Source organism: Terrapene carolina, unplaced genomic scaffold (genome assembly GCF_002925995.2).
Source record: "Terrapene carolina triunguis isolate 2854851 unplaced genomic scaffold, T_m_triunguis-2.0 Scaffold68, whole genome shotgun sequence".
Classification (NCBI taxonomy): Eukaryota; Metazoa; Chordata; order Testudines; family Emydidae; genus Terrapene; species Terrapene triunguis.
The window spans coordinates 44,358,839-44,376,590 of record NW_020664419.1 but is presented as its reverse complement, the minus strand read 5'-3'; the positions used below and the strand labels follow the sequence as shown (position 1 = coordinate 44,376,590).

The following is a 17,752-nucleotide window of genomic DNA, read 5'->3' as shown; positions in this document are numbered from 1 at the left end:
ATCTCTCCCCAGATCCATGAGCCCTAGCAGCACCAGAAGGCTCGGATCTGACTCAAGCGCCTGTGTGAGTCTCAGCCGTGTTTTACTCCAACCTCTCCACCCGCACTTGCGTGCTCTCCGCTCAGCACCATCCACTCAGCAGGTCAGACGGGGACACGCCTGTAGAGGGGAAGCGGACGTGCGCTCCACGGCGTCCTACCACAGCCCAGAGAGGCTGAGCCTACATTTCCCAGCATGCAATGGTGTCCTGGGATGCTCTTACACACTACCAGCGCTGCCGCGGGAGGCTGGCCTTGTGAGCCTGAGGGGACTACACATCCCAACATGCAACGCGCCACCATAATCGGCACCAGGCGCGTATGAGTCACGCTTCCTGTAAACCAGAGCTGATCATTGGTTATATCCGGTTGACGTCAGCAATGCGTCACTCTGCCCGCCCCCTTAGCCCGTTTGGCTATAAAAGCGGCGTCGGCGCCGTCTCTTCGCCTTTAGCTCCAGGTGTTTGAGAGGAGAAAGATGCATCGATTCTGCTCACGGGCCTTCACGGGGATTTCTACCGCCACCACTGACTCGTCCTTCGCCTGCCTCCGCCAATCCCCTCCACTGCCTCGGTCCGGGAAGTCAGCCCCGCAGAGACGCTGTAGTAAAAAGCGCTCCTGCTCCTCCATCGGCTGATTGTCGCTGAGACCCGGGCGGGGGGGAACCGAGAGACCGAGACCCACAGAGGGGAGCCGCGCACCGCCGGTAGCCATGCCCAAGTCAAAGAAGCGAGGGAGCAACCACCAGCGCGGAGCAGGTAGGAGCCGCGAGGCCTCCTGGGAGCGGTAGTTTTCTCCTGCGGCCTGTCCCAGTCTCTTCTGTTGGGCGCCGAGAACGAGAAACTACATTTCCCATGATGCGCTGGTGCTCGAGGGAAGGGGGTCTCGGCGGGTGGGGGGCAGCCGGGCCTCGGCCAGCGGAGCCGCCCTGTCTGGCTGCGCGGCCGGGCTTTGGGCGCGCTCCTCCTTGCAGGGTTCTCCGGGCAGGCGGCACCTGCTCGCCCCCCTTCCCGGGGCCGCCTGAGCGAGCGGCCCTATCTCCGCAGGGCTGACAGGCGCCTGGATTGGAAACCGCCACCTCACGCACCAGCCGACGCATGCGCTGAACTCGCGCGTCACCTCTTCTGCCCCGGGGCGGCGGGCGGCGAGCTGCGTGTCCAGCGCGGCGCCGGAGGCAGGGCCCGTGGCAGCTGGGCCGCTCCCTCGCAGTGCGCTGGTGGCCCCTGAGCCGAGCTTGCCGTGCCCGGGGTCACCTCTGCGGAGCCAGTGAGCAGCTCCAGGGCTGGCGTCACCGCTAATGGCCTGGCCCAGCCACGGGACTGGCCAGCCGCCTCCGCCTGCAACCTCGGGCCCGCCGCCCTGTGGTTGGAGTGTAGCACGTGCCCTGTCGCCCGGGCTGGGGAAGCTCGAGAAAATGCTCAGTGGGTTCCTCGGGCCCTTAATGTGCAGATCTGTCACCCTGAATTAAGTGAGGGCGCCTGAGAGTTCTTGTTGCTAGGCTTCAGTTTCACTCTGGGAATGAAAGCTCAGTGTTCTGCCCCCAGGCCCTAGGAGACTGGTAAGGGCCTTGTTATGCCCGCTAGGAAATGAGAGCTCCAAAATTGTCTATTAGCTTGTGGCGAGGGACTTGATTATTGGGGATTGTGAACTCACAGGGATTGTGAATTGTTGAAAAACTTCCAGAAGGTGGACAGTGCATTTTATTTTTCTGAAGTTGGCTTCTCACCTTAATTTTCACTAAATTAGTGGTTCTCAGTCTTTTCCATGCTGAGACTTTGTAGGGATATGGGAGTGACAAGATGGTCATGCTCCCAATACTTGTTTGGGGTTCATGATCCTCTATCTTGAGAAACCATGCACTAGATCAGGGGTAGGCACATAAATTGATTTTCATTGGCACATTGCCCGAGTCCTGGCCATCAGTCTGGGGGGCTCTGCATTTTAATTTAATTTTAAATGAAACTTCTTAAACATTTTAAAAACCTTATTTACTTTACATACAACAGTAGTTTAGTTATCTATTCTAGACTTATAGAAAGAGACCTTCTAAAATGTTAAAATGTATTACTGTCATGCGAAACCTTAAATTAGAGTGAATAAATGAAGACTCAGCACACCACTTCTGAAAGATTGCTTACCCCTGCACTAGATGGTAGTTTCTCACGCTGAGGGCATGTCTCCACTTATCTGCTATAATAGCACAGCTGCAGCTATGCCATTCTAGTGCTTCAGTTTAGACCCCTATGCTGATGGAAGAGAAGGGGTTCTCCTGTTGGCCTAGGTAATTCACGTTTCCAAGAAGTGGTACCTGGGTCGACAGAAGAATTCTTCGGTTGACCTAATGGTGTCTACATTGGGGATTAGGCCAGCATCACTAAGTGTCTATGGGGCATGACGTAACTATGGCAATATAAATTCCCAGTGAATCACTGGGACAACTTGGAAGCAGCTGATTTGTGTGTCGTGACTACCAAGTGTTAGGCACATTGAATGAAATTCACATACTAATGTTCAAGGATATAGTAAGAACAGTGGAAATGAAGTGCTGCCTAAAGTAAATTGTAAATATTGTCTCAGGCTTTGGTAGTCAGATTAAAAAAAGGTTGATCTCAAATTGCAGTCAAAATCAACTGTATCACTAAGGTAAACTTTCTCTGTGAAATTGAAAGCACAAACATTGAGTTTAGAGCATCCTGCAAATGAAACACTTAAGCTGTCAGTAATTTAAGTATGTATCTGTTCCACTGCTTCCAGCAGCACTTCAGCATGAGATTAATTACAGAATAATTGCTGTTACCTTTTGCACCTAAAAATGGCAGATCATCAGTTTGATGATAACATAAAAAGAGACAGAGTAAAGATGGACAATTGAGGAAAGTTGTAATTCGTATGCTAACATTGACTTCACTATAGCCATTTCCTCAAATTACTCACTGTGTGCTAATCATTATTTAATAACTGCTTAATGTCTGTAGGAAAGAAGCAAGTTCAAAACCCATTGGCAATTCAAAAATTCTGCAGCCATCTCCAGTGTCTTTGTTGCTTAAAGGACTTTTTCAGGCATCTTCCTAGTTATGAAAGATTCATGGAACTCAGTGAAAGATTGTCTGCATTTTCAACATTTAGGTGACTTGGAAACAATGTGTTGTATAAGCAAGGACTTTGATCAAACATCATTTATATTATACAGGCACTAAACTTCCAAAAACAATTGAAGGAGGTTTTGGAGGGACTTGACAGGTCACTGCTATGTTGGAGGAAATCTGGCTTGAGCTGCTAATAAAGCTGGAATTGAACAAGAACAAAATTGGGGGGGGGGGGGAGGTGCTATAGAAACTTTGTTCTTTTCATCAAATATGAAGGTCTGGGTTGAACCAAGACTAAAGGAGGCTTAAATGGGGCTGAAACATAATCCTGAATTCTGTCGTCCTCCTTGTAACATTAAGAGAATCATGTAAGGAAAGTCATGGATTGTACAGCCTGCTCAGGATCAGTCAGATTTGTATTTAGTGCACTTAGCTGGGTTTGGCTGAAATTGTGTATTATGCTAGGTGCTGAAGAAACAAGCTGCAATGAACTAAATAATGAGTTGCATTTTGTGTCATAAGATCGCTTGGGTATTTTCACTGCCTTTTTTCAAGGAAAAAGTGGGGGGTTGGTTTTGGGAAAATCACAACAGCAACCTCCCTTTGCATGCATTGGCATGGACAGCCCTCTGCCTGTATCAAAAGCATATTTCTAGTTGGCTCATGGCTCAGTGTTGCCATTTACATGTTCCATGAGCAGCAGATATTGGGTTCTTAGTGTATTGTATTTCCAGAGGTATCCAGGCCCACTCAGTGGCAAACTCATCTCCAACCTTTTCACAATTCTTTCTGTTGAATGAGTAAATTTTGCTATCGCATTAGTGTATTTGGTGGTGCTCTGCCTTGGTATGTAAAGGACTATTGTGTATGTTTGAACATGTATAAAATATTCCCAGGCAAAACTTTAAAAGGCTGTAAGGTTGCATCAGGGCTTCACCCATCCAAAATGTTCATAATTTCATAGCGTAAGGGCAGAAGGGACCCTTAGATCATCTAGTTTGGCATCCTGTATATCACAGGCCATTAAATTTCATCGAGTTACCCATGTATTGAGCCCAATAACTTCTTTAGTTAAGGTATATTTTCCAAAATGGCATCCTTTATTGATGTGAAGATATCCAGAGATGCAGAATCCACCAGTTTCCTTAGTAGTTTGTTCAGTGGTTAATCCACTGTTTAAAAAAAACTAATTGTACCTTATTTAATTTTTATTAAAATAGAATAAAAAAAACCAAGGAAATTCCACTATCTTTGACTGTGGATGTTGTATGTGTGAGCAGACTACATTTGCTAATTGTAGACATGTGCTGTTTGAAAGCCCAATCAAATACAATAGCTAGACACAGCCTTGACTGAAAGTGTAGCTCCTCCATAATTCTAAATTCCACCAGTACACTGAATACTCTGTATCATATCTTTTCATTATTCCTGCTACAAATCTGTGTATAAGTAGTTTTTAAGCCTAGGAAAGTATTCCCTGAACACCCTTTTATACCCTAGACCCCTAAGTAGGGCCAGGAAGAGATGGAAGAAGGGGTCTGTAGGGAGGAAAAACAAACTTTGACATGGTAGTCCCTTATCTCTCCCTACTTTTTGCATGGGGTCAGGGAGAACTGGGGGCAGGGCAGCAATCTATGGAGTGGCAGTGTTTTCCAAATGTGGAAATAGTCACTAAAGTGTTGTTTTTTTTTAAGGTGGTCAGCACAGAAATGTGCAGCCTTTCAGTGATGAGGATGCATCAATTGAGACTATGAGCCACTGCAGTGGCTTCAGTGACCCTGCTAGCTTCACTGAAGAAGGTATGTTTTTGATTTTGATCTATGCATCTTATGAAAGAATTTCTTTAGAAACAAAATTGATGTTTCTGACACATGCCTCTTATCAAATCTTCAGTCACAAACAGTGCAGTAATCTTTCAAATAACCAAAAATTTGGGGTTCTCTGGGCATTACTGACCCCTATTTTTATAGCTATTTTAAGAGGTACCATTAAAGTATTTACAGATAAATGTACAACATGTTCCATAAGACTTTTAAACCTCCTGTGGTTTCTTTATTCTGTGAGTATACTATGCTAATTTCTAAAGCAAAGTTTAGATTTAATCAGAAATTGATAATGCCTTTATTCAGATATAACTTTTACCACCTGTCTCAGGAACAATAAGAGGACCTAAGACATCAGCCCTCCTGCATTCATGACAGCTGCTTCATGCTGAAATCTATATGTACAAACAACTCAGTCAGAATTGATTGGCTACTAAAACCAAATAGCTTTCCATAGTGTCAATCGGATATAACCAGGTCCCTCTCCTGGGTGTCATTCTATTCCTGTAATATCCCACACTTGTTGCTAAGGTCCCTGTTACCTGAAAAAAGGTGGATGTTGTTGTGATATTTAAATACAGTAATCAGCTTCTCATACTATACAGTTCTAATTATCTAAACATGAACGTTGTAATGTGCATTAGGATTAAATTATCTTGTATACTTTAGGACCTGAAGTTGATGAAGAAGCAACTCAAGAAGACTTCGAGTACAAGTTAAAGGGATTCATTGACCTTACCTTGGACAAGAGGTATAGGGTGTTTGGAAACAATGCACTTAAGCATCACCAATCTTCGCCTGACTTCTCTAATACAAATTAGTGATGTGTTGCTGCCCCATAGAAACTTAACTTATCTTTCTGTTGCATAGTTACTAAAATCACAGTTTAGCAATCCACACTGGGGGCTTGATTCTCCTCTCCTATGAATCCGGAATAGTTCCCCTGGAGTCAGTGGTGTTTGATGTAAACTAGAGAAGTAGGCCTGGCTTTCTTTTTTACTAATACAAATTTAAAATGCTTGTGTGCTGTCAGATCAGGTGCGCTGTTCAAGTAAATTGGTCTTGCAAAATTGCTTGCCTCAGAAAAGCAACTTAATTTAATTGCACACAATGTCAACATGATAAAGGATGGGTGAGTTTGTTTCTGGGCTGGTAAGCTACCATTAGTTTTGCAGTGCTACATTAAGCATATGCCACAGCCTTCAACCAAAGTTTTTACCCCTGTGCATTCTAGCTGAGGAAAGAGGTGAAGGAAAATAAACCAAGCTGTAAATGAGGAGTTGGTCTGCCCAGAAGATTTGTTCAACTGTACTAAATGTTTCTACTTAATTCATAGGACTTCTGTAGATTTTGACAGCACCAGGTAGATGTGTAATGTACACTGCTTTAAAAGTGTACTAAAGCAAAGCCTTCAGCTTTAGCTTACATGAAGATGTATTTGTATCAATCTATATTATTCCTCCCAACAGTGCGAAGACAAGACAAGCAGCTCTTGAAGGTCTTAAAAATGCTCTGACTTCTAAAATACTATATGAATTTATCCTGGAAAGGAGAATGACTTTAACTGATAGCATTGAACGCTGCATAAAGAAAGGTAATAAATGCTTGTACGCTACTGGAAGGTAACAGAACTATAGGATAGGGACTGATTTGTCATACCACTGTAGTGTTAACTGATGTGATGAGACTTTAGTATTTTACAGAAAATGTTAGTAGATCACATACATTTGTTAGCTAAGCTTCTCTTGTCCTAAGTTAGATGTTAGTGAGCATTTATTGCTCTTTGATCATTGAGCTACAAAATTATGTTGGCTTTTGCTTTCTTCCTGTTGGCTGGAATTAGTGACAACCTAGTACCAGTTCCAATGCTGTTTTCTTCATTTGGGTTTTGTTTAAGATACAGCATGCTTCATTGCTGGATCTCCCTTTATGAACCTCTAAACAAATGTGTGATTCAGTGCAGGATAAAATCCGCAGGTGATCACTCAATGTATTTCCTTATTCTGTAGGTAAGAGTGATGAACAGTCCGCAGCAGCAAGGCTGGCATGTCTTCTCTGTGTGCAGTTGGGGTCGGGAATTGAAAGTGAAGAAATCCTTAAAACCCTTGGACCAGTTCTCAAGAAGATAATCTGTGATGGAACAGCTAGTATCCAGGCTAGACAGGCTGTAAGTATAAAACGTACTGGGCTATAGAAGAGAGGTAGTACAACAGTTTAAAGCTTTGGTGCTTTGCTCTTTCCTTCGCTGCCAAAATACAGACTACTTCACTGGTGTGTTAATGCAAGCCTATAATTTAATTCTTGCATTAATGTACACAGGTGTTGGGTTGCCAGAAGCTTTAAGTGATGGCATGAGTTTTGAGAATTGGTGTTTGTTGCAGCTCTTTCAAGCCAATGAGTGTATGTTGATTTTCACTTAACCTGAAACTTCAATTTCTGCACTTATCATTCTTTTCAGTACCAAAGCATTTTTTGTCAGTCATGGAGGGCCATGTTCTGTGGAAATTGGGACATCATGTGAAGTATCTTGGTTCTTTTGTGCTTTTTCCATCCCGAAACTCTGGTTACATCTTGTGACTAGGCATTGGTCAGTCAGTTCTTCCTTCAGTTTGGACTGTTAATAGGTCTGTCCTGGACTACATTATCAATATGACTCCTACCATGAATTAGGTGTGAGACAGTGCATGGTCCTTTCGCGTCTAGAATTCCTATCGTATTGCCTGTCTACTAGGATTATTTTAAATGTTTCCTGAAACAGTATACTGAGTCCACAAATATTTATGCAAGTTGTAAAACTTGTGGGATAAGTATAATTATACCTAGCAGAAAAGGGTGTAAAATTGCATGCCCTCCTCAAGTCAAGGATCCCTTTTTGGTAAGGATGGTAGCCTCAAACCCAAGTACAGAGAATCCACCTGTGCCTCTGTTCCTGCACCTACCAAACTATTAACTAAAAGCCCCTTCAAAACAGTAGCCATTGCCGCTAATGATACTGGGTATTTCTGTAACTTTAGTGTCTTGAGTTTGTTGAGCTAGTCCCATCTAACTCTTGCATCCACTTGTGTACAACTGGTTTGCCTGTTTTGTTGTCAAGTAGTGTCAAAACAAAAGTTTCTAGTTTGACTGTGGTTGCAACAAATCACAACTGAAACACTGCTTTTAAAGCAAAGCAGCCCTAGTATTTAATACAGGTGTTTAGGAAGAGCTTGAATTGCCCTTTGGGTGTTAGAAAATGATACCAACAAGAAACTGGAAAAATGTACCACATTGAGCTGGTGAGACTACACATAGGGTAGACCCCTAAAATGCTGTTAATCAGAATTCTGGAAAATCCTTCCCACAGCAGTGAATAGACACCAGCCATCCCTTTTATTTCATTGTGAAACTTGTAGTTCATAGTAGTGAGCTTTTACTAGCTCTTCTAATTTAGCTAATCAGGTGAAAGGCAGGCTATATACAGCTCTTGTAACTGGCAATGTATCTAACTTTGTTTAGAGGTACATACATCATCAGAAGTGCAAATACTTATGCAGAGCAGCATATGTTGTAAAGCGGGCCAGATATAGCTATGAAGCGAAAAATATGAGGGAAGAGTTCATTGTGAGTTCATTCTGCTTAAGGAATGGTTCCATGGGCACTCAACATAGAACTTAAATACTTATTTATACAAGCAGTTGGAGTAACAAAGACCAGAGTTTAAAATTTTGGAATCTTGTCAGGTCTGGTAGAATCAACATAAACTAGGAAATACTGACTTGTTTTACTTCTCTTCCATGTCTAGTGTGCAACCTGCTTGGGAGTTTGCTGTTTCATAGTCACTGATGATATTACTGTAAGGATAAACACTTAACCCTTTATCAAGTTTTACACAAATTTTAATAACTGAATTTAGCCATTTACACTGCTTTTTTTTTTAAACCAGGAACTGTATTCAACTATGGAGTGTCTGGAAAACATATTCACAAAATGGTATCAGAGAGAGAGTGACACTAATGGCATTTCTAGCACCCACAACACAGTGCTTCACATCAGTGCACTTTTAGCATGGACTCTGTTGCTGACCATCTGCCCAGTGAGCGAAGTGAAGAAAAAACTTGAAATGTATGTTCCTTTCCTGGAAGGCAGCTTTTACAATGAACTGTTACTTTGCCTTAATGTTGCTTTATTGTAAAAATCGCTCTTTACAGATTAATAAAATGTAGCTCATTTTTTCTAGGCACTTACACAAACTTCCAAACCTCTTATCTTGTGATGATGTCAACATGAGAATTGCTGCTGGAGAAACACTAGCTCTTCTGTTTGAACTGGCACGAGAAACGGAAGCTGTAAGTATAATGGATTTAGCTGTAACAGGTTTCTTGCATTGAGATTGTTGCGAACTAGCATAGCATCTTTCACATAGCATCCCTAATTCCAGAGGACCACCTCTTACAATCTAGTTGTATCTGTCTGCACGTTCTGGGTGGGAAAGTTGCATATAAACACTCCACAACTTAAAATAATGAAGAAAAATGTATCTAAACATTAGAATGAAATTCACACTAGAGCAGGGATCAGCAACCTTTGGCACGCAGGAAGCAGCCTGGGCCGGACCACCTCTTCCCGCAGCCCCCATTGGCCTGGGATGGCGAACCGCGGCCAGTGGGAGCCGTGATTGGCTGAACCCGTGGACGCTGCAGGTAAACAAACCGTCCCGGCCTGCCAGGGGCTTAACCTGATGGGCTGCATGCCAAAGGTTGCTGATCCCTGCACTAGAACTACTCCAATTAAAACAAGCCTATTTGTGCTAGCCCTCCTATTATCTCCCTGTGATAACTCCAGGGCTGCTGGAATGCTAGTCAATAAAATCTGATACTGACATCTAAATAACACTTTTTTAAAAAAGAACTGCAAAGAAAAGAAATGTAGATTAGCGTCTTGTACCCCAACAAGCCATGGTAAAGAGGGCATTTAGTACAGACTCTTACCCTTTTCAGCTTCCCCAAATCTGGCAGTTCCAGGGACTCCCAGAAAGCATTGCTGTGTGCTGTCACAGTTGCAATGAACTCTTGAGTTTAGACAGTATCTTGAGTAGGGGGTTTTCCATTTCCTTATGTTGCCTCAAAGGGGGTACCCAACGATGAGATTAGTAAAACATCATTATGGGACTTGCCTGATGCTTTTGAACAATTTCTTGGCATCTGAAAGTAGATTGATGCATTTTGCCAGTTGCAACTTTGGAGGAAGACTTTTAAGGTGTTAATTACATATTTATGTTGTGCTACTGAGGTGATTGGTATATTTTCCTTGTGGTTCACCTTTGCACTGGATGGTTAGATATTTTAAGTAACTTGTAATTTGTCTTTTAATGTTGCCTTATAACACAGACTTAATCTGTTTTGTTGCCCTTCGGTGTAATGTGCCTTAACTTCTTAACTGTTTTTTGACAACAATGAAGAAAATAGTTTCCAATGATCCATGGGCACAGCTTGGGAGGGCTGCCAGAAGGGCTCCTGGCAAAGCACATCAGCCTTGACCAAGCTAGAACATGGTCTGAGAGGGAAGGGTAACTGTAAATGAGTCAGGATACCAAGCACAGTAACTTCACATGTACCTAAATTGTGCTGCTTTTTGTAGTGCTTCTAAATACGGGAGGTAGTTGGTTGCAAGATCCTAGCTATGGAAGCCTACTTTGGAACGTCTTGACAGTGAAAGTGAAGTTATTAGGCCTGGCAAGATGAGTCCAGAGCTTGAACTCTTTTCTTCGCTTGGACTGTGTCTGCAAGTGACTGAAATTTTGGTTTGAATGTAGTTGGCTTTGATTAAATAATATAAATATGCATTCTTTAAGATCTTAAAACACTTCCTTTAAGAAAAGCACTTCAGTTCATATACAAGTTACCCAGTTCAGTGGCTTGTATAATAAGCAGAATTTATGACAAAAGGGTTCTCGCAATGGCCTTGTAGCCCATCTGATGCTAATCTTATCTACACTACTCCCATTCATGCAAGATTTTTACTACATTCCTTGCTCTTATTTAGCATTCATTCTTTCAAACTACATGCAGTATTCACTCTTAAATTTACCAACTTAATCACAGGATCAGATGACACTAAGTATATTTGTGTGGTATGGTATATGGAGCAGACTGGGAGGACACTGAAGTAAAATGAGATTAAAAAAATACAATGACAATGAAGGAAATAGAAACATACAGAAGACAGCTATTAAATACAGTAGTGCCTAGGAGCCTCAGTTAAGGTGCAGGGTTCTGTTTTAGGCATAGTTTTACTTTGATAGCATGCTATTTGTGGCATGGACCATCTGTTCATTTTTTAACTATCATTTGAAAGAGTAATGTAAATAATGTGGAATCGGTAAAAAGACAAAACAATTGATGCACTTGTAATTGGTTAGGAATTAATCTGGCCTCCATAAACTGTTCAGATTGAGTCTTAAAAAATATTAGAAGTCCCCTTTGTAAGCTCTGGGCTCCCTTTCCAAAACTTAATTTAACAGTAATAAATGGCATTAAACATCTTAAGTCAACTGTCAGTATCTCCGCAATCACCCCAAAACTTAATTATCCCATGCCAGTAAGCATCTCCTCGACTCCAAGTGCCAGAGAACATAACACTACAACATGTCCAGAGGGTTAACAAATCTAGGCACTAGCAGGCCAAGTGGGGAGTTTGTTCCATAATCCAGGGGCCTCACAAGAGACCTTGTTGGCAGCTGCTTTCATATTGAGGGAGCTCCACATTGAATGCTTCAGCTGACAACTGTACCAGCAGGTGCAAACAGGTCACACTTGGGTAACTGGACCCTGATCACTTAACTTTTTAAGTACAATTAATATATTTATTTTACCTTATAAACGCCTTGTGATCCCAAATGACAATACTGTGGGAAAAGTTGATGTATTACCACTTAGAGAAAAATGGTGTAAAGACCAGAAACTGAAACATCTCCTTTTGTCTGGCTAGGATTTCTTTTATGAAGACATGGAACTTTTAACACAGAAACTGAGGGCCCTGGCTACAGATGGAAACAAGCACCGTGCCAAAGTAGACAAAAGAAAGCAGCGATCTGTTTTCAGAGATGTCTTGCGAGCAGTAGAGGTACTCTTGATTACTTTGAAAATACTCATCTGTAAAGCAAAAAGTGGCAAACAATTTATAAAACAGTTGTATGAACACTAGACCATTGAAAAACTTGCTTACAATTTTAGATGTATTTTGAACATAAGCGCCAAATAACTTCCATTTTCAGGTTCTTAACTCGTTAAGAATTAAGGCAGGATTAGTGTTAACTACAGCTTTCAAAGGTTCATGGTTAGTAATCTAAAAAGGATCCAAAGGTTAACTAAAAAAAACCTCATTTTTAGATTGGAAATACAAACCTGACTTCCTTATTGGATATATGATTTTCTATAAAATGGATAAAACATTGCAATATGAATGTTAAGTGCCCCTTTATTCAGTATACTGAGTTTTTGCTGTGAGACTTGTCCTTTACTGTCAAATTCTGATTTTTCTGAATTATGGAATTGTTCTAAAATCTATCAGTTCATTAGCAGGATTACTGCCTTGCAGTATAAGGAAGAACCAGCTTGCATTATTCAGCTGTTGTGTGGATTCAGTTTATAATTGCTCCACTCCAAGAGCTTAAAGAATTGTCCTTTACAGCACATCTCTGTGCTTAGATTAACATTGCTGTAGAGAACACTACGGAATATCATTGCTAAAAGCTCTGGACAGTAACTTTCAGCTCTTCAACAAAATGTTCACGAGTCATTAAGCCACATAAGTTTGACTTTGTGTAACAAATCATGAGCTTGCATTTCATTGGTAAGTTAGATGACCCTTGAATCTTTAACTGGGCAAAATCAGGTCAATACCAGCTAAATGGAATATTGTACTTTCAAACAGTCAAAAGCTCTCAGCAGTGAATGTAGCTCTGAGAGAGAAATTAACTGCTAATAGGATGGGATGCTTACACTGTTAAGAGTAATTGCCAATTACATAAATACAGAAGAAGGTGACTTGGTCACTAACTGTCCCAAAAATGAATTGGAGAACATAGTTTACTTAAGGTCTTATATTGGCACCCATACCTGCATTATCTGAAATTCATACCCATAAGTATGGTTTGCATTAAAATACAGCATTTTAAAGGGGGTTATAAAATTTCCTTTTCAATAGTGTTAAGACCTTGCCTGGATCTTTAAATATCCACTGACACCTGACTAATTCACAGATGCAAACCAAGTGAACCAAATCCCATGGACAAAGCCCATATCAAGTGAACGTTTCTTTTGATCGTCTACTTACGTATTCATACTTACATCATTGTCCCTTCTAATGTTACCTGTAACAGCATAAATGGTCTTAAGATTCAGTCCTGCATCAACCTGTCCAGTAAAATCAGCAATTGTACTATACATGCATAGTAGGTTACTTTACAGAATAAATGATTCTTGTCCTTATTTTGTGTAGGATCACTCAGTGAAAGGAAAACTACACTAGTTCTTAACATGCATAAGCTTTCTATATTACTTCTGTCTGCATAGGACTTTTTCTAAAACGGGTTTTGGTAATGTAGTCTTCATGTTTTGTCTTTGATTTTTGGACAGGAGCGTGACTTCCCTACAGAGACTGTCAAATTTGGACCTGAGCGCATGTATATTGACTGCTGGGTTAAGAAACACACATATGATACCTTCAAGGAGATTCTGGGATCAGGGATGCAATATCATTTGCAGGTGAGCTGTTACTTTCACACAATTTCCTGTCTGGCCAATTGAGTAATTATTGCCTATTTGAAATTATCTTGTTTTCTATAGGAATTTAGCCAGTGATTTGTTAAAGATGTTTACCAATTTAAGAATAAAGCAACATGTCTTTAATTATAGCTATAGTAAGCTGGTTCTAAAGTAACTTTCTATTTTCATTCAAATTTTGTAAAGAGAAGACTAAGGGTTTTTTACACTGGACCAGATTATCCAGTGTGATCAATCATAAATGGCCAGCTGAAAATGCCCCTTGCAGAAGGGAAATCACTTCTGGTGTGGCTTACACCAGCCCACGCCAGTGTGGGTAATATGGCATCGAGGTCAGGGCGTTGCAGAATCAGGAAGCTGTAACTGGCTCTCTGACAACTCCTGTGCTGAGCATTGATTGTCTGATGCAAGCAAGAATTGAGCCCTGATTACGTATAATAAAATGATGGTGGGGGACAGTATTCAACAAGTGTAAATTTACCTGTATGGACTCAGTGTTATGTAATTTAAATCTCAAGTTTAAAGCTGCTACAGTATTCAATTTAGAACCTTGGTTATTGATGTGTTAATTTTTTTACTCAGTCCAATGAGTTTCTTCGGAATGTGTTTGAACTTGGACCACCAGTAATGCTTGATGCTGCAACTCTTAAAACAATGAAGATACCCCGTTTTGAAAGGGTATGTTATCACACCTTAACTGTATCACTTGCACTTACCCCGCTATCGTATTCCCTTTGGGAATTAAATAACATTCAAAATCTGAACAGTTGAACTGCTGCCATTTTATAGTCAACCTGCTACAAATGTTTAGTTTAATGAAAAATGGTTGTTTTGGGGTGCTTCACAAACACATTCTGTCCTGGCCTGAGTTTTAGGTTCACTCTTGTGACTGAAGAGCTACTAATGAGAGCTGTATACACTTGGACACCTTTCATGTGGGGGTACAGCACTTTCTTCTGTCCCTAGATGGTCCTGATATGTTACACTGGAGTGTGACAACTGAAGCCTATGGAAAAGCTTCTGACCTCAGACATGAAAGTTGTTCCCAGTAAAGCTTGTATAATGGAACTCATGGCAACTAGGAGACCTAGCTGTTCATGAGAAATGGTCCTGACAGAATCTTCAAAACTTCTGTAAAATGACATTCAGAATGCATGTTGTGGTGTGGAGTATAGGATTCATGCTGGTATGGCTTTAGGGTGATTGGGTAATCCTTGTTTTGGCACTCTCCAACAGTGTGGCCATTCTATATTTATACCTATAAAACTTACTGTACCATTTTATGTATCAAAAACTCACCTACAACAGATTAGGATCCACACCAATTGGATGTGTAGTATAGCCTTTCAGAGGCAGGGGGAGGGTTTTCTTGACCGTTAATACTAGAATATTAAGAATAGATGTTTTCTAGCCATAGTCAGATTACTCAAATTTATTTAAACGCAGTGTTATGGAGCAGTGTTGTCAAACACCCAGCCTGTGGGTCAGATCAATCAAACTTCATGTATTTGTGGTCTGCATGATATTCAGAAGTCATGTAAAATACTTCCTAGCTTTGTGGGTTGTGAAGATCACTTTCCCAATATCTACAGTGTAAAACTGATGCAGAGTTTTCCTGAATCTGAAACTAACTTGGTAGGGGAATTAACTCTAACTTTAAAGCTTAAATGACTGATACTGCGAGAATTTGCTGTGCATTAAGGACAGTATGTAGTCCTAAATCATTCCTTGGCCTATGGACCATAGTTAAAAATTGAATTTTGTCCTTTTCACAGAATGAGTAACACTTGTTTGGGAGCCTTGAAGAAATAGTCAGATCTGTTAAATGTTAGAAGCCAGACAAGGTGTAAAACTTTCAAAAGCACCAAGTCGCTTCCAGTGAAATTTAGGAACTTAAGGTCCTTTCAATGAGACTTAGACTCCTGAATGCCTGTCATCTTTTCTATTTTGAAAAATTTTAGATCTTATTTCCATATGGTGACACTCAGGCTTATCTAGTGGCAGTTCTCCTTTAATCTGTTTGTTAGATCATTATGTGCTAAAATCTTGGAACCTATGACCTTCCTTTAACATAAAATTTGTATTCATTTTGTACCACAATTTTGACACAATCTAATGACATTTAAATCCTTTAAAATCCTTTACATCCCAATTATGTAAAGAACCTAAACTAGTTTAGGCATAGATATTTCAAACATCTGACTAAATCTTATCTTTCACTTTGTAGCACTTGTACAACTCTGCAGCATTCAAGGCTCGAACAAAGGCTAGAAGCAAATGTCGTGACAAAAGAACAGATGTGGGTGAATTTTTCTAGATCTTCCATGTGGGATCCAAGGTTGAAGACTTTGATAATTTCATAATTTTCTATAAATGTAATTGTTGTAACCTTGAAACTTGAGATTTAATTTATATATCCACATAGCTTAGACTTCATTGCACAGGGATAATATCTAATGTATAGTATCTGTAAATGTTATGCATGTTATAATTGCTTTAGTTGTGTGTGTACTGTGTGTGTGTGTATACATATAGGATCGGTTGATCTAAAATTGGATGGAAATGTAACTTGTAACACTTATGCAGGATCAAAATCACTCATGAATTTGGTAAACATACCAACAATTCAGTTGTTAGATGGTGCTGAAAGCTATATGTATTAAACTGCCAAAATTGTCTGACCCAGCTCATCTTGGATTGGTGGTAATACAGCGGTGAAATTACATAGAAAAGCAAGTCTTCTTGATAAGAAGAGTAGAGTACCAGGACAAACATGCCTCTGGAACAGCTGCTATTTCTTTGTTCAATTATACCCTGTAATTTTAATACTTTTTAAACTGGCTGATGGACTGACAAATGGCACAAGATATACCTTACTATACTATACCAGTGCCATGAAGTCCTGCTGTTGGCACTTAAAATGAAGTAGTAAATAACACAAACATACTTGACTACATTTAACTTTAAAAGTGGTGACACATTTTACATATGCTTGTATAAGACTGTTCCATCTTTGGAATAAAAATCTTTCTCACTGAAGTCTTTTCAGATGTGGTTGTTATACACCTTGTCTAAAAGTAAATGAGATCAGATAACTGCACACTTAGTTTTTTCATTTTATCACTAGAAATGATATAGTAGCTGTAAAATATATTATAAAAGTATGCTTCACACAAAACTAGCATTGGCATGACCTGACTTCAGGATTGAGTGCTCAAACTTAGTCTGAAAGCTCAATCATAACTCTGTCCACTCAATCTTATGCCTTAAATTTGTTTAACTTATCAACTTGGAGGATCCAGGGGAATATCAGTAAGGTCAGCTGTATGATTATATACCTTTTTCTGTAAAATATGGTGCTGACAGTAGCAGGCCAGATGCTTTACAGAATCCTAGTCATGCCAATACTGTGGAAACATTCATACAGTTATCAAGTGAAGTTCACCTTACCTAAAGAAATAATTGAAGAAAGATGAGGAACAGCAAAGAGAACTCCCATCAACTGCCTTCATTTCATTCACCTGCTATAGAGTAACATGACTGGTGTTCAAACCATCATTCAATTAGATAAAAAAAAATTTAACTCTAAATTCTGACCCAACTTGCCTTTGCAAGAACTCATTAACACTTAGAGCAGGCTTACATTAAAAATATAAGCTATACCTGAAAAATCTTTGTAGAAGTTGCATCTGTGTGAGGAGGGTTTGAAATCAAGAATGCTTTAAGAGCACAGAGGGTAAACTCAAATTGGCTGGTGATGGGTTGTACCTGGCAAACAGAGCCATAAGTGCATCAGAAGGAAAAACTTGGATTTAGCAGGTTCTCTAAGTATAACTGAAGATATGAGCCCAACTGTGGGGAAAGTTAGGGTGAAACTTAAGAATGATGATTTTATCTGCATTCTTCACATGATTAGCATAGGTTTGCATTACATTTCTAATTGAGTGGTCATGATAGCCTTTTTAGAGAATAAATCCCTTTAGTGTGTAGACCTAACTGGTTGTTGACTGCTTCATGCTTTATCTTCACAGTCCGTGACTGAT

The 17,752-nt window shown here is 40.5% G+C and overlaps 1 protein-coding gene across 1 annotated transcript; it reads left to right on the top strand.

The window, feature by feature from the left end:
- Positions 1 to 307: 307 nt before the first annotated feature.
- Positions 308 to 16,748, top strand: IFRD1 (interferon related developmental regulator 1). The gene is made up of 12 exons (XM_024200873.2): positions 308 to 796; positions 4,819 to 4,923; positions 5,617 to 5,698; positions 6,417 to 6,541; positions 6,957 to 7,114; positions 8,729 to 8,779; positions 8,870 to 9,048; positions 9,164 to 9,272; positions 11,914 to 12,048; positions 13,563 to 13,691; positions 14,292 to 14,387; positions 15,937 to 16,748. The coding sequence occupies exons 1-12, from the start codon at positions 751 to 753 to the stop codon at positions 16,024 to 16,026; spliced, it is 1,305 nt and encodes a 434-aa protein (XP_024056641.1). The 5' UTR covers positions 308 to 750; the 3' UTR covers positions 16,027 to 16,748.
- Positions 16,749 to 17,752: the final 1,004 nt, after the last annotated feature.

What these genes read in the sequence shown, in the direction of transcription:
- IFRD1 (XM_024200873.2), top strand. Translation starts at nt 751, where the DNA reads ATGCCCAAGTCAAAGAAGCGAGGGAGCAACCACCAGCGCGGAGCAG. An exon ending in GACCTTACCTTGGACAAGAG is followed by an intron (nt 5,699 to 6,416) that starts GTATAGGGTGTT and finishes TCCTCCCAACAG; the next exon opens with TGCGAAGACAAGACAAGCAG. An exon ending in AGATACCCCGTTTTGAAAGG is followed by an intron (nt 14,388 to 15,936) that starts GTATGTTATCAC and finishes TTCACTTTGTAG; the next exon opens with CACTTGTACAACTCTGCAGC.